The 22301-nt window shown below is 46.1% G+C and overlaps 1 protein-coding gene across 1 annotated transcript in view; it reads left to right on the forward strand.

Annotated features, from left to right (window-relative positions):
• PDE8A (phosphodiesterase 8A) overlaps positions 1–22301 on the forward strand; it is a 145417-nt gene that overhangs the window by 71716 nt on the left and 51400 nt on the right. Inside the window, exons 3-6 of the mRNA XM_082736149.1 lie at positions 1694–1884; positions 7848–7904; positions 8742–8796; positions 14780–14868. Of these exons, the coding sequence (XP_082592275.1) occupies positions 1694–1884; positions 7848–7904; positions 8742–8796; positions 14780–14868 (392 nt within the window). The remainder of the gene's footprint in view (positions 1–1693; positions 1885–7847; positions 7905–8741; positions 8797–14779; positions 14869–22301) is intronic.

Below are 22301 nucleotides of genomic sequence, written 5' to 3' on the forward strand. Positions count from 1 at the left end.
GCTGTGCTCTCTTAATTCTTGGCATTTGTGGTGGACTTGCACTTGGGTAAACTCAGGAGGAGCTGAGCCTTTGGGCACAGGGTCTCCGGCAGCGTTGCGGTCCTTCTCGCAGTCTCCCTACCTCCACCTTACCACCGTTGTCCTCATGAGTCCATCCAGGTCTGAAGGGACAGAAGGAACAGTGCACTTCTGACCTAGACCTGGCCGGCGTGGCGGGGGGTAAGGGGTGGCGGTGGCGGGTGCCTGGCTGTGGAGCGGAGACATGGCAGATGCAGGCCTCATCTGATCCAGGCCAGGCAAGGGGACAGCAAGCCGTCATCCTGGGCAGAGGCACAGGTGCCACCCCTTGGGCCTGGTGCTGTGCCTGTGTCACTTAACTGACGGTTTTCTTTATTTTGTCATTTGCTATTGATCAGAACTTTATTAATTGATTTTTATTGAAATGAAGACCTCTAACATTATATCGGTTTCAGGTGTACAACAGTCATTCAGTATTTATATACATTAGGAAGTGACCAGCACTATAATTCTGGCTACGTTGTGTCACCATATAATGTTCTATACTGTTAACTGTAATTCCCCTCCCATGCATATATATTTTATGACTGGAAGCTTACCGTATTTATTTATTTATTTATTTGAGAGCACAGGTGAAGGGGTTGTGGGGAGAGGAAGAGGAAGAGAGAGAATCTTAAGCAGGCTCCAGGCCCAGTGCTGGGCCTGGAGCCTGACGTGGGGCTCGATCTCACAACCCTGAGATTCTGACCTGGGCCAAAATCAAAAGTCAGGTGCTTAACTGACTGAGCCACTTAGGCACCCCTGGAAGTTTACTCTTAATCCCTTGCCCTAAGACAAGTATCATATGATTTAACTTATATGTGGAATTTAAAATAGTAAACCACCATCACCAACAACAAAAAGCAGAAGCAGACTTAGAACGATGTGGTGGTTTCCAGAGGGAAGGGAGGTTGAGGGATTGCCTGGACAGTTATGAGGTATTCTATTTGGGTCTGCTTGAAATATCTTGTCATCAAAGTAATTTTTTTTACGTTGGAGGAATTACATAACATCTTGAGTCAAAACATTTAAATACACTATTTAAAGTTTTAACTATTTGGGGTGCCTGGATGGCTTAGTGGGTTATGACTGCCTTTGGCTCAGGTCATATCTCAGGGTCCTGGGATTGAGCCCCACGTCTGCTTCTCCATCACCCCCTGCCTCTGACCCCTCACTCAGGCTCCCACTCTCTCTCTCAAATAAATAAAATAGTAAAAAGAAAAGTTTTAAGTATTCTAAAAGTTTGACTAAAATAGTTTCAGTTTTTGCCATCCAAGGAACTTGTCTAGTTAACTTACTGTTAACTAAAATTAGTATTTGGGTGTCGTAGTTGAAATAGTTTCAAGATAAAATGCTTAAGCTTTTGTTGAGTTTGCCAGTGGGCTTATTAGCAAAAGAATATGACCCATGCACTTGGACATCCAGACAAGAGCAGATAAAATAGCACTAATTTGGGGGAGCTGAGTGCTAATGTCTGTGAGTTACGTGTAGGAGGATTTCTGTCAACAGATTGCTGTGTTCACATCTGTGTACTTGCCTTGAAAACACTTGGGAGTTTTCTGTGGCATGTTAAGAAATGACCAAACAATGACTTTTTTTATTCTTCTTAAAAAGTGCTCGTTCTTTTTTGATTCAGGTACTTTTAGTGTTTACCAAAGAAGATAACCAGTGTAATGGATTCTGCAGGGCATGTGAAAAAGCAGGGTTTAAGTGCACAGTTACCAAGGAGGCTCAGGCTGTTCTTGCCTGTTTCCTGGACAAGCACCATGACATCATCATCATTGACCACAGAAACCCCCGGCAGCTGGACGCAGAGGCGCTGTGCAGGTGAGTCTGGGACGCGGGCCTGAGTAGCCCCATTGGCTTGTGTGACAGAAAGAACAGCCCAGAAATACACCAAGTAAAATTCACTGTCTTCTAAGGTGCCTTCTGTGCACATAAAGTAAGTAAGACATAACGACATCATTATTTCTAGGACTGGCCTTCATCTGTTTTGTTTCACTTTGCTTTGCTTAAAACAGTTTAATACACACACACACACACACACACACACACACCATTAAGTGTTAAAATGAAACTCCGTCTGTGACTAACTACAACCATCACCCACAGATGATGGCAACAGGAGCTGATGAAATGTTCCAGATGTTTTTAAAGTTATAAAAAATTGAAAATTGTCTTCTAATGTTAGGCAAATGTGCCTTGTTTAGAGCACTTGCAGAATATCAGAGTGTGTGAACTGGGTTGCTTCATAGGAGGTTTCAGAGAAGCGTAGACTGTCATGTGTGCAGTCCTCGACTATGTTCCCGCCCCCGGCATCCCGTCTCTGTTGGGGTGGGATTCCCAAGGGGAAGCTCTGAGCAGCAGAAGTTCTTTCTTGCTGAGTCCAACTTCCAACTTAATCCCCTTTCCCAGATTTCCAGCCTTTGAGGGCAGGAATGGCCTGTCCCGGAGGCAGCATATGCGCACTGCTCCTGGTGGCTCCTCCCGAAGCGCTTTCGCATTCCAGCCTCTTGTGGTCCCTTCCAGGCGGTAGCCCTCGTAAGTGCAGCTCCAGAACCGAAAGTCTCAGCCAGGTTTGAATGGCCCGGTAAAGAGTAAGAAGGATGGCCATCTTCCCTGTGCTGTGCAGGGAGCGGATGAGGACGCATGCGGCCCCCGAGCATACTGCTTTCCTGAGGGCTGTGTCACAGTCCCGGCCAAGAAGCTCCGGTTTTTCTTGCTAGCTGTGTTCTGTCATATCACCTCCACCTTGTGGCTGAGGGTGTGTGTCTGTTGTGGCTGGGGTGGGGGTGGTCCTTAAGCCATAGTTAATGAGTTTTCTACAGGCAAGAGTAGGCCCTAATTTAATTTCCTAAGTTACTTTCATCTTGATTCTGGCCATGCCTGGTTTAAAGGTCATCCTTTTAAAGGAACCTGCCCACTATGGAAGTTTCTTTCAATGAGTTATTCCCGGCTCTCCCTCCTGAACCTGTCCCTCTGCTGATGTATACAGCGCATGAGGTCTTACCCTGGCAGAGCTCTGTCCTTTCCTCCCTTTTCCTTTTGGGATACCTAATCAACACCACCGGTGAAGGGTTTTTCATCAGTTGCTGACTTACCTAAACAACTAGCATTCATCCATATCTCTCTACTGGGGACATTTGGAATTCCTTACACTCCTTATCAGCTGCCTTGATGAAGGCCAAATATTCTGTGTTTGTGATATTTCCAAATCCACCGGTTGAGGAGCCGTACTTTGCGAGTCTTCTTGGTTCTGGGCACTGTCTTTGGTACTAGAGCTCCTCAGGCAAGTAAGATGCGTTCTTGCCTCCAGAGAGCTACCGTTCTAGTTGGCGGATGAGTGTCTCAGCATAGGCTCTAAGTGCCCACGAGGAACACATGCGAAGAGCTGCAGGGGCCTGTGTCAGGGAGAGCCACACAGGACGTTGGGCCTGAGTTGTAAAGGGTGGGGAGGAGTAAGAAAGAGAGGTGCGAAAGACCTTGCAGGTGCAGGAGCAGCATGTGTCCGACCAGGCGGCTATACGGGGCTTCTCGGCTCAGTATGGATGGCTGCAGGGCTGGGCGGGCTGGGACGTGGCTGGGAGCAGGCAGGAGCCCCATCAGGAGGGCCTTAGGTGCTGAGCCAAAGGCTTGCACATCAGCCTGTGGGCGGCTGGGACGCTGATGTGGCCAGTGCAGGGGCGCGTCGGGAGCCCGCAGAGGGTCTGCGGCTGCCAGCTGGAGCGCAGAGAAGCCGAGGCTGTTGGAGGCCGTCTTGTGCCTGGTTACAGGCGCTTCCTGTCAAGAGACCCATGAAGCTGACAGACGAGAGCTGGCCACAGTGGTTCGGAAGCCAGCGGTGGGCTGCTAGCCACCTCCGGAGCTGGGAGGGCAGGGGACGGCCGGGATTCCCACTGCGACTGTCCGCTCTCATACCCTGGAGGCCGAGCCGCCCTCCGCACGCTTGAGTCCTGAAGCTGAAGGACCAGCCGGACCCACGGGAAGGAGATGGGAAGGTGCTCCGCGTCACTGTCACGGTCGCACTAAGCCCGGCACGCTGGAGCTGTGCAGCCAGAGAAACCGATGCCTCTGCTGAGCCCCCGAGCCCTGCCTGCAGCAACCGCCCCCCCCCCCCCCCCAGTCCCTGCTGCCTCTCTGGTCTTCACTCTCCGCATCTGCTGGGACCCCAAGACCTAGAGCGGAGGCAGAGACCTGGGTTTTTCTGCCACGTTGCGAGGAAGGACCAGAGCCTAAGGAGCGCGGGAACAGCCCTTGGTGTGTTGTGGCTTCGGGGCGGCAGAGCACCCCGCTTCTCCGGAGCGGGTGGGGAGCGAGAGAGAGCAGCGGGCGGACTGTGCGGCTCACCTCTGCCTGCCTGGGGCCGCCGCACTGAGCAGGGGCTCGCCTCTGCTGCCTCTGCTGCCCTAATCCACAGGCCCAGCCCCGGAGGGAGGAGGGCCGCCAAGGGCCCAGCAGAGGCGAGCAAGAGAGGCTTCTGTGACCCTCTCCTTGGCAGGCAGGCTCCCGCCTGGCTGGATCCCACCTCCCTTCAAGGGTGAATGACGGGGATAAAGGCCTGTGAAGAGCCACCAGATAACGGAGGGGAAAGAACAGCCTTGGAGACAGAAAATGATTCACCACAAGAAACAGAAGAACCTCTCAGAAGCCTGTGCCTAGGATACTCAGGAGAGATGGAGAGCTGTTCCTTCGTGCGCCAGGAGCAGGGCTCTGCCGTGAAAGGGAGGACGGGAGGGCAGCCTGCGCGGGAGCCCGAGGGCACCTGCCTAGCGGGTGTGCGCCACACGCGGGAGCAGGATTCCGCTCGGGTGCCGGACGCCTGGGACCGCCTCTGGGTTCACTTCGGTCCTTGGCTCCTTTTCACCATGGTCAATTCCAGTCTTTCCTATCCCAACTCACTCCCCACGGCCAAGGGAGCAGCGGCGACGTGCGAGTAATGGAGCTATTGTGAAAGTTAACTCACCAAAGGGCTTTGCCAGGCTCCCGCAGTCCGCCTCTGTGCCCCGCCCGGCCTTTCCTCCGGACTTGTGCTGAGACCATCACCAGATGTGGAGAATGGTGGTTGCCCCCCATGCCCACGTCTACTCTTTCCTAGTAACAGAATTTCTAGTGTTTAGCGGGGCCTTTGGCCACCTAGAAAATGCACGCATTCCCCAGCTTTTCTTGCAGCTGGCCAGTGGGAGTGTCCTATGCATCTTCGGGAAAGTATCCTGTTTCTAGAATGTGGGTGTCACGGCTCGAGTGTAGCCCCTGTCTCAGACCACGAGGAAAAAACTGTGTGGAGGCAAGAGTCAGGAAACCTGGCCTGAGCCCGGCTCCCAGTGCTGCTACTGCCACCGCCTCCAGCCACCTCCGCGCATCTTCTCTGTGGAGAACAGTCTTGCCTAAGCTGTTGTTTGGAGTTTTCTCCTATGCATTATCCCCTCAAGTCCTAGTGCTTCCCAGCACGCTCACATGGTCTCTCAGAATCTTGTGCTAGAGATTCGCACCTTCTCTCTTCTCCGACTTCTTAGATCCTGCCTTCCTGACATCTGGGTGTACAATTTTGATGATACTGAGTAATTTCTTTCTTCATTTTCCTGAATCCTAAACTAAAGGGTTGTGTTTTTTCGTTTGTTTGTTTATCCCAACCCAGTTTCCTTACATTTCTATTTTCTAGTCCGTTCTTCCTCCTTACGGACCAGAAAAAGTCAGGAGTACCTCTGCCATTTCATACAGTGTTGGCCTCCTTTGCAGGTATCACCTTGCTTCTGGGTAAACGTGGCCTTCCTTTCTGCTTTGTCCTTAGTCCAGTGCCCACCCTCCTTCCTGTGTCCTGAGCAAGTCATCCAGAACGACCTTGTGAGTGGATCTGCACAGTTACCTACTTGCTATTTATACCATTCAGGTCTCTGTTTTTCTTCTAAAAGGAGGAGAGCTGATTTGAGATAGCTGACTGCATACTTAAATTCGCCTTTTCTTTCTTGAAATCTTGGTGATACGATGGAAGTATGAACACAAGAATAAGTACATGCCCTCAGAAGTCACAGAAATACCACTCATGGGTGCCCGTCTCTCCCTGGGTAGGATTCGTGCTGGGCTCAGTAGCAGCCCACAGTTTCAAGAAGTGAGCTGGCCTTGTCTGTGTGAGTGTCCACTGTGCCAGTCAACTTACACACTTGGACAGCCCTTCCTGCTGCTCCCGGCAGGTGAGCGAGGCTCTTTTCCAGGCAGGGAGACCCTGCTGGACCCGGGACAGGCACCTGGTCGGCAGACCCGCAGTGACCCGTCCGGGGGTTCTTCCAATTAAGTAGCCATGCGGCACCCTGGAGGTTGGCTTCCTCTGGCATCGACAGGCAGACGGGAACTGAGTGGACTGGACACTGGGAAAAGCAGAAGCACGGAGAGAGAGGTGTGAGCCGTGCGGCCCACGAGAGCCGACTGGCTCGTCCCTAGAGCTGCATGTCCGTCCCTGAGCAACTTCTGTACCCCACATCCAGTCTGTGTCTGTCATTAGACTCACCCTTGAGAACATGAAGCCTCCATGCTGTGAGGCAGGGCTGTGCTGGGTGACATGGCCATGCTGCTCGTTTAGGCATCCACTGTGACTGCTTTCACGCGGACAGTGGCAGAGTGGAATGGCTGTGACAGTCGGCCCGGCTCACGAAGCCTGGAACACTTGCCATCCGACCCTTTACAGAAAAAGTTTGCCAAATGGAGGTATCCGTCGTGTGTGCTGAGTTGATGTCCTCCGATGCGTCTGGAAAGGCTACATTCTGTAGCATCCTTGGGAGAATTGGGAAAGAATCACGCAGATGGTTTTCTGTGCTCTGTGACTCAGGAGTGGTTCTGGTTCTTGAACTAACAGAACAGAGGTCATGCAGTAAGTCTTGGCTGTTCTCTGTCCCATCCCGGACGCTTGTCTGGGAGGCCAGCACACTTCTGACACGGCTGGGAACGGTCGCTCCGTTCTGCTGAAGCCAGTCCCGTGTGAGTGTCTTCCTGTCAGCCCAGGGCTGCCTTCCCCCTTCCTGTGGCGGGGCTCCACATCTGCCCCGGTGTCCCGCCTGCCTCCCTGCCCTCCTGTCAAAATGTAGGGTGAGCTCTTGTCCATCCCCAGCGGACCCGTTGCTCCACCCCCTCCTAATCTCCCGGGTCCCGTTGATTTCTGCCCTGTCTGATTGGCTGCGTTTTTGTTCCTGGGAAGCAGCTTCTCCAGAAAGGGTGAATGTACTCCGTGGGGAGCCTTGTACTCCACGGGTTAGTGGGGGCCGCAACCCCCGTGTCTCCTCCCCAGTCCTCCATTCTTCCTCTTTCTGTCAGGTGGCGATTCTCTGCTTTCTGACGAATTAGAACATCTTGCATTTCCTAGTTTTGAATTTCTGTTGCTACTGCTTTTGCCTACCTAGGAGCTCTTTGTACTGCGTAGGGTGCTGACCTTTGGGCTTTGTCCCCACTGTAACCGCGGCCATCAGCTTGCGGTAACACACATGTACTCGCATTTCCCTTTGGCAGGGAGAGACCGATAACCCCAGTCACGTAAGCCCAAGTGTGGGGAGCGTTCTCCCCCTGGGCCGCTTGGATTAACAAAGGCCAGAATGAGGAGCAGGCCATTAGGGTGACTTGTCTGCTGAGTGCGGCTTGTGCCCTAGAGGGAGGAAGATCAAATAGCCAAGAAGGTAAAGCTAGAGTGTGACTTGCTCCCTCTTCTTCCTCTCCCCAACTGTAATCATTCTACTGAGATTCAGTGTATTTATTTATTTTTTTTAAGAATTGCTTTACATTTATTTTAAACTTTGTTTTCTTTAAAGGTCTATTAGATCATCAAAACTCTCTGAAAACACAATTATTATTGGTGTAGTACGCAGGTAAGCTTTCATTTTTTTTGAGGTTGAAGTTCAGGTATCTGTGTCGTGTTGGCCTTTAGCAGGGGCCTAAGCGCCCATGGTCTATGACAGGTGTGACTCTTTTCAGTGGCATTGTGTTCTTTCTTATTTTCTTCCACTTCACCAGTTAACTCCCTGATGGGAGTTTCTGCTCTCGAGTGAGCTTTTGTGATTCTGGACTGCCGTTCACTTTAGAAACAGAAAAACTATGAGAGACTTCCCATTCCTAAAAGTAGGAATTTTATCCAGGGACACCTCCCAAGGGCTTTCTGACTCCCAAGTATCTATGAAGTTTTGATTCATATGTAAAGGGGGGAAGTCTTTTATTTCATCCTGAAATTGGAGGTAAGGAAGAATAGAAATATGTTAGGAGAAGGGCAGTATTCAAATAAATGTCATTTAGCTTAAATACTTTTGTAGATAGAAGAAAGGATTCTTTGTTCTTTAAACTTTTTCCCAGAGTGTTTAGGGGAGAAGAGGTTTTTTTTTTGTTTTGTTTTGTTTTTAAAGAAACTTCAAGTAGAAGAAAATGGGGAAGAATTTGAATTAAAATTCTTACATATCAAGTAGATATGTGGTTACTTCTGTATCCTGGCCATTAGTGCAGAGTCTCTGTAATTCAAGCGTTGTCAGAAAGTGACAAACACAACTAAAACAGAAAACTATTTTCAATTTTATACTTCTGATTGGTATATTAATTTAATTTCATCGAAAAGTATTTAACATATGACAGTCCTAGTATTATGTAAATTAGTGAATAAAGAGGTGAGCTGTAATTGATAAAAATGGTCTCTAACCCTTTCCTGTGTTCTTCTGAAGGACGGATAGAGAAGAATCATCTGTGATGCCCCTCATTGCTGCTGGCTTTACGAGGGTATGTACCCACTTCCTTGTTATGCGAGTGTAATTCAGCATGAGAAATTGAATTTTATCTCCATTGAGAGCCAGCAAAAGTTTTGAATTCATTTGAAGAAAAACGTTTGCTGTCCTTGTGCTGTTACAGTTTGGTTTAACTTTTCTAAAGTTCTACTTGGTAATCTTAAAAATCTACAACACGTTACATTTCTGTGCTCTCTAACTTATGCCTGCTAAAGTCGTCTAAACATCATAACATCTCCTGTAATGGCATACTGACTCAGAGTTATGTCATATGATGTGTTGTTACAATGCTGACGTGTATGGGTGCAACTTGAAAAGCAGTTCAAGGATTCTGGAAATGAGGCAGCCCACACACGACCCCTCCACTCTCGGCGCTCATCTTTTGGGTTTCCCTAAGCCAGAAGACTTCTAAAGGCTTTGGTCAGTTGCCAGTGAGCCTTGGGAATCATGATGGAGAGAACTTATGTAAGCTGATTCTGGGACACATTTATGACCTAAATTTATATGTGGGAGGTAGTCCAGACGCCCCAAGCCACAAATTAAGATTAAAGTGGGGGGTGCCTGGGTGGCTCAGTGGGTTAAAGCCTCTGCCTTTGGCTCAGGTCGTGATCCCAGGGTCCTGGGATCGAGTCCCACATTGGGCTCTCTGCTCAGCAGGGAGCCTGCTTCCTCCTCTCTCTCTGCCTACTTGTGATCTCTCTCTGTCAAATAAATAAATAAAGCCTTTAAAAAAAAAAAAAAGACTAAAGTGGAACTAGGTGGTGGGTCATATTCCTGGGTACCGGCAGAAGCAAATGCAGATCCTCTCTAGAGCAAGACACCGTCATCTCTGACCTCAGAGAATCTCTGCAAGTAATTGCTCGAAGGCAACTGGCCGCATTCCACAGAAGGGGACCAGTCCACAGGCGATGAGGCATTGCGAGGGAGATCTTGAGGGGGAAAGACAGCAGAAACAGACCCTCATGGCCCATACACACCAGAATTATCAGACTCAAATCATAAAGGAATTATGCTTATTATATGTACAGAATAAAAGACACGCTTGCAAATGTCTGCAAGAAATAGGAGAACTATAAAAAGTGACACAGCACATTCTAAGCAGAACATAATTGAATTTTGGAGAAGTGAACACATCATAACAAAAATTTAAAACGTAGTGGGTCTGAAGAAATTATCTAGCATGTAGCACAGAGATTCGATAATAGAAGGTAAGTTAGGGAGGTTAAGAAGTGTGGAGGATAGAGTGGATGGTTTAGCGAATACGTAACTGGAGTTCTAGGAGGACAGGAAAGAGAATGGGGCAGAGGTGATATTTGAAGATAATTTTCCAGAACTGATGAAAGACTGTAGTCCACAGACGCAGAAATTCCAACAAATCCAAAGAAGAGTAAATAAAAAGAAGACCCATCATAGTGAAAATCTCACCAGAAAAAAAAGATGACCTTCAGAAGAACGATGACTTAACAGCTAGCTTCTCAGCAGTGATAAAAGGAAAATAGAAAATAAGAAAATAGTGGGATGTTACTTCCAACGGGATGAAACTACTGCTACCCGGAGCGGTAACCCAGCAGAGGGCTTCCTACGAAGAGGCTGGCACAGAGTCAGCCCTATGGAAATGGGGAGAGTTTGTACCGGGTCTGCTTCAAGCAGAAGGAGGTGATTCCCAAGCGGAAGTCTTGAAGCACAAGAAGGAATGAAGCCAGAAATGCTGACTCTGGGGGTAAACATAAGCCCTCATTACTGTATAAAAGAGTCATAGTAATGTCTCATCAGATTAGAGCTAACAGCGGGAGAAGGATGCCTAGTCGAATCCTTGTTCGCCTTACAGGGCATAAAATTCAGAGTCCTGTTTCCCCAAGTGCCCTGTCGGAGGCAAAGGATTGAGAAAGGACTCCACTGCTACCACAGATGAACTCGAACAGAAACTTGAAGAGGAGGGAGGAGGGATGAAGTGGAGGGAAGTGGGGAGCAGTGAACCTGCCGCGCCCACCTCCCACGGCCCCGTCTCTGCGGCTCTCCCTCCTCCCCCTGCGCATGCGCGCACACAGGTGTGCAAGTGCATGAACAACCTGCCGTAGACCTTTATTTGTGGTTAGAGAACATATGAAATGTAAGTAGAATATGATCTGTCATGTTAGACCTAAAAGGAAAAACACAGACTGGAAGGTTTAATACTCTTCCAACCGAGGGGATGTGCCAAAAGAAAAATTTGAACAATAAGTCAGTCTCTAAATTCTAGACTATCTTAGCAAAAACGTAGGCGTTTTCAAGGTTTGTGGGGAGGAGATGGAGGTAAAAGCGTTCTCAGGGCTTTATCTAGCCAACATGGGTGGGGGGAGCGGGTGGTGAAAGTATTCTGACATTTTCTTCTGGGAAATGCGCAGACTAGAACATTCGTTCTCTGGGAGATAGTCGATTCTGGGGGTGATTGGCATCTTGTTTGCGAATAGTAGTAAAGAAATCTGTGTCATCCTTTGAGATCAGGAGAAGGAAGGAACCATTAATAGAAACGTTTAACAAACCTTCCAAATTCATGAGAGGAAATAAGAACTTTATAGCAACTTGGTCAGACTGGCTGACAAGGAGAAGGAAGCAACAGTGTGAAACCAGTCATGAAGACACAGTAAGACAGGAGTAAAATCAAGTGTATGCGAACAGACTAATTTCTCCCCATTTAAAAAAAAAAAAAAAAGATATGCTGCCAGACTGGTTTATTAAGTAGGTTATATGACATTTCTAAAACAAAATGATAAAAGCTTAGTAACAAATGAACAAAGGTAGAAAGTAAATGCAGACAAAAAAGAACAGATTCCAATACTAACATCCAGTAATATGGAACTTAAGATTTTATTTTATACAACACAATTTTATATAAAAAGCACACATTAGATTATTGTTAGTTTGATGGTTCCCCCCCTTTTTTGGGGGGCAACCCCCAGAACATACACCGATCTCAGCACCTGCCCGCATTGCCTCACCTCCAGGAATCCATACTAAGTTGTCTGAGAAAAACCCAGGGCAGCCAGTGGGAAGGTCAGTGTTCCTGTAAGTACAGAATCCGGGGTGGAGAGCTGTGGAACCTTCTCGCTGGTGGATCCCAGATCGTGCCGCACTCCAGCCTGCTAGGCAGAGCACTCACACAAGAACAGAAACTGGCCCAACTAACTCTGCAGAACTTTATGTTACTACTCTTGGCTTCCGAACTGGCTTTATTTATCTGTCTGTCTGTCTATCTATGGCTATGGCAAGGACCTCTGAAGCTTCCACTTTCTAGTGAAACTTGGGGATAGATGATGTGACCTGCCTTGGAGTGTTTGCTTCCAACGTCCCCCAGAAGTCCTGAAGCTTTATATTCGTAGGAAGTCTCTTTGAAAGGGCATAGATGCGTGTTGGGAATGTGTGTGTTTGAAATTCCCCGCAAGGCAGCGCCCTGGCAGAGCTGTGTGGACTGGAGAGAGCGTCCTGGGAGAAGGGCTAGCACACCTCAGCCCCTCTATTTCCTTAGTGTAATCGAGCTGTCATGAAGCTAACCTGAAAGTGCCAGAGCGGCCGACGCACACATTCTCCCCCATCTCACCCTCACACTTGGTCAAGGGGTCCCCTGAAACCTTTGCTAGGACCATCTCGGTACACGTCCCCACGCACAGAAGCTTGAAAGTAGTCATTGTAGAGGTATGTGACCTGGTAGGTGAGGCAGCAGCAGGCTCTCCCGTTAGGTGGATGAGGAATTCAGGTGGATGGCCAGTTCTCGGGGACCACAAGTGAAGATGAGTCTTGCTTTAAGCAGGGTCCTGTACCTTCACGAACAACGGGATACTGAGCTGACACAGGGCATGGTGACCGCCAAGTCCCATGGCTGGTAGGCAGCGGTGCCAACACTTGACTCAGCACTAGACCTGACAGACAGCCCTGCAGTGAGGTCTCTCTGGTCTTCAAGGGGTCAGTCAGTTCTTTTATGGGTTCGCGCCGTCGTTCAGGATTTCAGGATGGATGGAGACCTGCTTGCTTCCTCAGTTGGGCATTTGCTGTCTAACATGTGAAAAGTTCAGGCTTGGAGCACCTCAGGACTGGTTGTGCGTGAGAGTCCCTGGAAGAGCTTCCCTGGAGAGGCCCTTCGGGTGGTGTTGGGGGCCCGCAGACTGGTGTTAGTCTGTAAGATTGCAGGTCATTCTAATAGCGCTGGGGTTGAGAACCACTGAGTGGGGCCCAGCGAGGGGGGTGTGGAAAAAGGCTCTGAAAAAGCGAGGGTGAGTCAGCTCAGATCCCTACGATCTGTGGCCGGGCCCCTCTGGTGGGATGGGGTAGGGGGAGGAGGCCAACTGCTGTTGAAGGTGCAGGAGCAGCGGCCTGTTTCCCAGGCGTTTTGGTCCCAGTGCCCTTCTCTGGAACTGGAACTCGTGGAACCTTTGAAACATACGTGGAAGTTGGAGAAAGGCTGGGAAGACTGGATATGTGCATTCACACCCAGTGAAGAATTTGGTTGCGTGCCTGGGAGGCCATTTATAAGCTCACATGTCTGCATGTCCCACGATCTCACCGGCAGAGCAAGTGAAGCCAGCCGTGCCCTTGGACAGCTCCGGTCCCCACCCCATCTGTTGGCAGTGGCACAAGCACTGTGCCCAGGACTCTTTTCCCTGTTCCTGGCGAGTCAACAGTAGGTGCCTATGCAGGTGGATGGCCTTCTCCGGGGTTCTGTGGAGTCGGGGCTGACCAAGAGCAGATGGCGGGTCCAACGCCGTCCTCTCTAAGCTGTGAGAGCTGGGAGCCACGGCACCTCTCTGACTTCTGTGAGTGAGAAGGGCTAGGTTTTAGCCTGTGGATTAGGGACCACCATGCCCACGGCTGGCCTTGCCACTTCCCAGAGACAGCAGTCACCGTACTCTCTGGTCACTGTGCAGTTTGAGCTGTCGCCCGTGGCCTCACTTGGTGCTTGTGGTCATCCGGAGCGCCTGTGAGCAGGATGGTCTTGTTCTGCAGGTGAGGAAGCTGGCCCAGGAGAGTGGGGACCTCAGTTAGGGTCATACCGTTTACAAGGCATGAACCTGGGGCTGATCATTAGCTGCTTGACACTCAGGCAAGACCCTGATCACTGTTTAAATGGGAGACTGGTCCCCTTGCCTGTGGCAGAGCCAGGAACTCTTTGAGGGGCCCATGTTCCAGATGGGTCTGGCCTTGGCTCGGAGGTGTGACCTGCAGAGACCCTGGCCTGCCTCTTAGGCCTCAGCCTCCTCCTTACCGGCAGAGGATCAGCCGTGCATTGAGCCGGGTCATAGAAATAGGGGTGAGTAACTGTTCGCAAATATTTCTGCTACCTTGATGGAACTATGTGACAGAACACAGTGACTTCTAAGATGTCTTCATGGAATACAGAATTTGGTGGTGGAATGGGTCCATGCTTCTTGAACTGTGTCGTTTGCTGTGTGGTGAGATGCTTCCATTACATAAATGCTCTTACACAAGGTCGTCACTGTCCAGGGCAGTAAGGGCCATGGGAGAAAGCCGTGGAGGGCCAGCCTTTGGTGGCTTGGTTGAGCTGTGGTTCAAGGTGAGCGTAGGAAGGTGTCGCCCAAGTGGGGGTTCTCTTTGTGAAATCCTGGGGCAAAGAGAAGCACAAGCGTGTGTTTGCTTCCTGTGAGCCTGAACGGTTGTAACGAGGACGCGGACTGTGCTCGGGGAAGGGAGTGTGCTCCGGCAGTTAATGGAAGTAGGACTTGAGTTAAATAGATTTCTTCCTCCCATGTATTCTAGGCTCTGATAGCGACATGGAGACATCCAAAATCCTCTCACCTCAAACAAAGCCTTTGTCGGCGCTCCTCTGGTACCACAGGTTTCCTCTCTCAGTTCCTGTTCATCACTAAAGATGCAGATTTTAGGTTCCCGTTCCCCGCTGGAGAAGTCTGCTGAAGAGGTGTTTTTGTCGACGGACACACTGACTTCGGAGACACACTGCTTTATCCACGTGTCCTTTCTCTTCGCAGAGGTATGTGGAGAACCCCAGCCTCATGGCCTGCTACAACGAGCTGCTCCAGCTGGAGTTCGGAGAGGTGCGGTCCCAGCTCAAACTCAGGTAATCAGTCCCTCCCCGGCTGGGATGCCCGCGCCACAGCGTGCAGGGGGCTCGGCCGGGGAGGTCTGGGCTGTGGCTCTTTGGGCTCTAACCAACCTCCTGCTGAGGTGGGAGCGGGCAGCGACCCGGGGACTCTCCTCACACAGACTCTTGGCGTCCACCTGGGCGTCCCTCGAGTGGTCCTGTTAGTGATGGAGACTCGCACTTAGAGGTGGGGCTCCGAAAGAATGTAGGCGGAAAAAGCAGGCTGGAAATAGAAATACCGAATTATCTGATTAGTTTTTTACAAAAATAAAAAATAACTTGTTTACACCCAACCTACCAGTACTAGTTATCTTTGCTAGGTGACATGTTTTCTTCTCTGCAGATAATCATTTTGTAATTTGCTCCTGAGCAACAGATTTTTTTTTTTTAAGTTAGTTGAATAGAAACCTAGTTCCTTGTACGATTGGGAAAGCAAAAAATTCTTAAAATTATATGAGTTTGATAGAAGGAGGAAAAAGTCAGCAGCTCTTTGTCAACCTGGGTTTCTTCCTTGGGTGGTCTGTTCTTGCACATTTCCAGGGACCAAGGGGAGAAGGAGGTGACTGTGTGTGTAGGTGCCCAGGGCAGAGGTAAGGGGGTCGGGTCTTGAGGGAGGGAGATGAGTGGGGACAGTGCTGGCTTCCATGTGCAGGAAGCAGAAGTACTTCCCAGACCAAAGGAAATGAAGCTTGAGGTAGCAGAGAAGTTCTGACGAGCAGATGTGTTTCAAGGCTAGTAAAGTGTCCAGAAGAGGTTTGTTGCCAGGTTTTGTCAGGAAGCTGAGGTGGATGGCTGCCGCGATGGCTGCCTCGAGGCCTGTTCCTCCCTCCCTTGGGATGCAGGCCGGCTGCAGCATCCCCACAGCAAGTGAGGCTGCCGGCCTGAGAGGAATGCGTCCTCCTCAGTCGCTGATACTAGACCTTATCTGGTCGGGTCAGGGTGCAGCAGTGACCCCCCGGGGGATGAAGTGAGGTAGATCTGAGACCTCAGAAGCAGCACGCAGCACAGGGAATCCCTCTGGGTGTGATCAGCCTTTCCCAACCTGCAGTCATTGTCTGTCCTTCACCCCTAAATCTGACTGTAACCTCTGACCTTCCTTCCTGCATCCCTTAGCTCAGTGAACACAGCATCACCTCCCCTGTGGCCCTAGACTTGAAACCACCGGGTCTCCTTTACGCATCCCCAACACCCGTCACTGACCCAGTCCTGTCGGTTTTGCTTCCTGAATATCTGTGGAATGTGCCCACTTACCTTCCGCTTTAGGCACCTCTTTCCTCTTACCGGACTATTGAGCTATCGGTCAGTCTCCCTGCATCCGTCTTGACTCCTGTCATTCTCCACACCACAGTGACATGCAGTTCCACTCGTGAGTGGGCTTTCCACCTCCCCATTGCCTTTAGGATGAAGTCCAGGCTCTCGGATATGGCCTGCACAGCTCTCTGTGGTCCGTCTTCTGCTTACCTCTCTGTCCCCATCTGCCGTCGTGCCCTGCTTTGTTCTCTGCCCCAGCTGGCAACCAAGGGAGAAGTCCGTAGTGAAGGGAAGGGAAGATCTGAAGGGAAGGGGGTGATGTGGGCTAGAGACCTGGGAGAAATCCAGACTTGTTTTGCTGGATGCTCAAATGCGCTAACAAGCTATATAACAAGCACCTTTGTGTTGCCGCTAGATCAGTAAACTGGAATGTAAAGTGTAGAAATAGACTTGAGTATATTTACGAATTTAGCATATGAGCAACATGGCAGCTTAAATCAACATGGAAAAGGGCAGACTTTTCAGTGAATAAAATTGTGACAACTTGTTAACTGTTTGGTATATGTGCTGCCGAAGCGAGCACTTGTTAACTGTTTGGAAGGAAAATTAAGTTACATCTTGATCTCACACCCAACCCCAAAATAAATTCCAGAGACTTGATGTTAAAAGTGGGGCTACATGACTACTAAAAATGTAAGCGAACATATGTAATTGGATGATGAAGTCTTTTTAAATTCGGCATGGCATAAAAGCCAGATTGGGTAAACAAATAGAGTCAGATTAAACACTGTAAAAATGTTAAGCTTGTCTACAGTTTTTTTTTTTTTTTTAAACCTTAAATAATGTTACATTTTTATTTTTATTTTATTTTAAAGATGTATTTATTTATTTGAGAGAGAGCATGCACACATGAATGGGAGGGGCAGAGAGGGGGGAGAGAGAATCTTAAGCAGAATTCCCTGCTGGGCATGGACCCTGATGGGGGGATCAATCTCAGGATCCTGAGATCACAACCTGAGCCGAAACTGAGAGACACTTAGCTGACTCTGCCACCCAGGCACCCCAATATTGTTACATTTTTAGATAAATAACATGGGGGAGAATATATCTGTAGCATATAGGACAGACAGGTTAAAACCCAATAGTGTAAAGAGCTTTGATGGATCATTGAAAAATGGAAACATCCAGTAGAAAAAATTGAAAAGGCCATGATCAGGCAGTTCACAGGAGATATTAATGGTCAGTTGATGTGAAAAGACAGATATCTGCTTCACTAGTAATCAAAGAAATGAAAATGAGAACGATATACCATTTTTTATTTATCAAATCTGCAACAATTTTAAAAAGTATGATAAAACCGAGTAGAGCTTCTCACAGATCCATCTACTCTAAGCTTGATATATCAGAGTTGGGAACTTCTTGCTCATTGTTTATTTGTTTATTTTTTAAATAATAGTTTCATTGATATATAATTCACATTTCATCACTTGATTTTTATATACCCAAGAAATAAAAGCTCATTTCTGTTGTCTAGGCTGCTTTGTTTTGTTTAGTGAGATAGTTTGTTAATACCAGGAATAATGTAAAAGCTTTGCTATTGTTAGTTTCCTTAATATTGTCTTTGCATTTTATGAACAAGCAGGCAGTTGCTTTCTTTTTTTCCATCTTCTGAGGCATATAAGAGAACTAAATTAGAAGCTAAATAAATGTCCAATCATGGGAGATTTGTTGAGTAGATTATGGTATAACTTTAAATAGAACAGTGCCATTTCTTTCAGCTTAAAGAACTCCCTTTAACATTTCTTGTAAAGCTGATTAGTGGTGATGAACTTGAGCTTTTGCTTATCTGGAAAACTCTTGGTCTCTCTGGATGGCAGTCTTGTCAGTTAGAGTATTCTTGGTCGCAGGGTTTTTACCATCAGCACCTTGAGTAAGTCATGGCACTTCCTTCTGACCTGCAAAGTTTCTGCTAAGAAAATTACTGATTTCTTCCAGCTGAAAAGAAATGGCACTAATTAATAACAAGAAAATACGTGAAAGTAAAAAATGTCCCTGGAAAAGGTAAATCTATAGTAAAGGTAGCAGATTCGTCACTTATAAAGCCAGTTACAATAACTGTTACACATAAAATAGTGTAAAATGTGACACTAAAAACAAAACGAGGGGTTAGTAAAAATATGTTTTTGAACTATGATCAAATTTAAGTTGTTACCAACTTAAAATAGACTGTTCAATATATAGGACAATATATGTGAACTTCATGGTAACCACGAAGCAAAACTTACAGCAAATACACAAAAGAGAATGAGAAAGAAATGTAAACATAACACTAAGGAAAGCTATCAAACCAGAAAGAAAGAAAGAGAAGAAAGGAACAGAGAGAAACTATGGAAACATCCACAAAACAGTGAACAAAAATGGCAGAAATACCCAATAATTACGTTAAGTGTAAATAGATTAAATTATCTAATCAAAAAGCATGATACTTGAATCAAAAATTAATAATTTTCAAAAAGACTCGTCTGTGTGCCTGCCTACAAGAGGCTGACTTTAGAAGTAAAGATATACACAGAATGAAAGGAAGGGATGGAAAGTGATATTCCATACGGGAAACAAAAAGAAAGTTGGTATAGCTATATTCATATGAGACAAAATAGACCTTAAAACAAAGGCTGTAATAAAAGAAGGGCATTACATAATGATAAAGAGGTCAACCCCAGAAGGAAATACAACATTTTAAAATATATATCCATCCATCATGGAAGCACCAGAATATATATAAAGCAAATATTAAGAAGCATAAAGGGAGAAATTGACAATATAATTGTAGTAGGGGACTTAGCCCACTTAAATCAGTGGATAGATCATCCAGATAGGAAATAAATAATGGAACATTGGCCTTAAACAGCACAGTAGACCAGATGAACTTAATAGATACATACAAAACATTTCATGCAAAAGCAGCAAGATGCATAATCTTAAATGCACATGCAGCATTCTCCAGGATAGATCATGTTAGGCCACAAAAGAAGTCTCAGTACTTTCAAGAAGATTGAAATCATAGCAAGCATCTTTTCTGACCACAGTGGTATGAAACTAGAAGTGAATTACAAGAAGAATACTGGAAAAACCAGAAAAATGTGGAGAATAAGACAATATGCTACTGCACAACCAAAGGGCTATCAAAGAAATCAAAGGAGGAATTTTTAAAAATGCTTAGAAACAAATGAAAAAAGGAATATAACACACCAAAATCTGTGAGATTGCAGCAAAAGTGGCTCTAAAAGGGAAGTTCGTAGCAATACAAGCCTACTTGAAGAAAAAGAAAAATCTTAAACAATAACTTTACACCTAAAGCAACTAGAAAAAGAAGAACAAACAAAGCTTCAAAGTTAGTAGAAGGAAGGAAATACGATCAGGGTAGAAATAAATGAAATAGAGACAAAAAAGATCAGTGGAACTAAGAGCTGGTTCACTGAAAGATAAAACTGACACCCTTTGGCTGGACTCACCAAGGAGAAAATAAGAGGGCTCAAATAAATAAAATCAGAAATGAAAGGGAACTTAGGATACCACAGAAATATTAAGAATCGCAAGAGACAACTTTGTACAATTGTGTGCCAGCAATTAGAAATGGATAAATTCCTAGACACATATAATCTTCTAAGACTGAATCATGAAGAGACAGAAAATATGAACAGACAAATTACTAGTAAGGAGATTAAATCAGTAATCAAAAACCTCCCAACAACAGAGTCTAGGACCAGATGAAATCTACCAAACATTCAAATAACTAATACCAGTTCTTCTTAGACTCTTCCAAAAAAAAAAAAGGAATTCTTCCAAACTCAATTTATGAGGAGAGATTTACCCTGATGCCAAAAGCAGATGAGGATGCCACAAAGTGGTAAAATGACAGGCCACTATCCCTGATGAACATAGATGCAAAAATCCTCAACTATTAGCAAACTGAATTCAGCAATACATTAAAAGGATCATATAGGATCTTTTATTTGGGGGGGGGGGGATACAAGGGTGGTTCAACTTACAAATCAAATCGACATGATATACCATATTAACAAAATGAAAGCTAAAAAAATCTATGATCATCTCAATAGATGTAGAAAAAACATTTGACAGAGTGTAACATCCATTCATAATAAAAACACTCCACCAAGTGGGTATGGGAGAACATATCTCAATGTAAGAAGGGCCACGTGTGACACTCACAGATAACACCATATTCTGTAGTGAAAAGCTGAAAGCTTTTCTTCTAAGATCAGAAGCAATTCAAGAATCTCCCCCCCCACACACACACACTTTTATTTAACGTAGTACTGGAAGTCCTAACCAGAGCAGTTAGCAAGAAAAAGAAATAAAAGGCATCCAAATTGGAAATGAAAAGGTGAAACTGTCACTATTTGCAGATAAAATGATACTCTATGATGAAAACCCTAAAGATGCCACTAAAAAGCTACTAGAGCTAATAAACGATTCACTAAGGTTCCAGGATACAAAATCAATATACAAAATTCCTTTGTATTTCTATACACTAATAGTGACCTATCTAAAAGAAAAATAAATCCCATTTAAAATTGCTTCAAAAAGAATAAAATGCCTAGGAATAAATGATCAAGGAGGTAAGAAACCTGTACACTGAAAACTATAAGACATTGATAAAAGGAATTGGAGACTACACAAATAAACAGGAAGATACACCATGCTCATGGATTGGAATAATTAATATTGTTAAAATGTCCATACTGTGCAAAGCAATCCGTACAGTTAATGTAATCCCTATCAAGATTCCATTGACATTCTTCACAGAAGTAGAACAAATAATCCCCAAAATTTGTATGAAACCACAGAAGACCCCAAATAGCCAATGGAATCTTGAGAAAGAAGAACAGAGCTGGAGGTAGCACGCTCCCTGATCTCAGACTACACTGCCAGCCTACAGTAATCAGAACAGTACAGTCTGGCCTGAAAACAGACACATGGATCAATGGAATAGAACAGAGAGCACAGAAACAAACCCATGTTTATGTGGTCAGTTAACCTACAACAAAAGAGGCTAGAATATACAACGGCGAAAGGACAGTTTTTAAAATTGTTGTAAGGAAAACTGGACCATTACATTAACCTTATACAAATGTTAGCTCAGAATGCATTAAAGACTTACATGTAAGACCTGAAATCATAAAACTCTTAGAAGAAAAATAAGTAGCAAGCTCCTTGACACTGGTTTTAATGATTTTTTTTTTTTTTTTTTTGGCTCAAACTCCAAAGACAAGGGCACAAAAGCAAAAATAAATGAGACTACAACAAACTAAAAAGCTTCTGCACAGTAAAGGAGGCCACAACAAAGTGAAAAGTCAGCCTCCTGAACGGGAGAAGATATTTGCTAATCATCTAGCCTCTAAGAGTTAATATCCAATATATGTAAAGAATTTATACAACTAAATAACAAATGATAAAGAAATGGGTAAAGAAAATATATATAATATATATAAGTATAAAGAAATAATAAAGAAAATATATAGAGATATAAAATATAAAGATAAATGATAAAGAAATAGATATTCTGTTGAAAGAAAACAGATGGCCAACAGGCATGTGAGAATGATGCTCAAGATCGCTAATCCTCAAGGAAATTCAAGTCAAAATCCCAGTGAGAGATCACGTTATACCTGCCAGAATAACTAAAACAAAAACCACAAGATCCAGGGGTGCCTGGGTGGCTCAGTGGGTTGAGCCTCTGCCTTTGGCTCAGGTCATGATTCCAGGGTACTGGGATCGAGCCCCACATCAGGCTCTCTGCTCAGCAGGGAGGCTGCTTCCCCCTCTCGCTCTGCCTGCCTCTCTGCCTACTTGTGATCTCTGTCTGCCAAATGAATAGATAAAATCTTTAAAACACACACACACTCACACACACACACAAGATACAGTGTTGGTGAGGACGTGGAGGGAAAGGAACCTTCATGGTAGAAATGCAAACAGGTGTGGCACTGTGGAAGACAGAAGTTTCCTCCAAAAGGTTAAAAATAGAATTACCATATGAGCCAGTAAGTCTACTACTGGTATTTACCCAAAGAATACAAAAACACTAACTCCCAAAGGTAGTAGGCCCTTCTGGGTTTACTGCAGCATTATTTACA

This window comes from Mustela nivalis (assembly GCF_964662115.1).
Source record: "Mustela nivalis genome assembly, chromosome: 6".
NCBI classification, from domain to species: Eukaryota; Metazoa; Chordata; class Mammalia; order Carnivora; family Mustelidae; genus Mustela; species Mustela nivalis.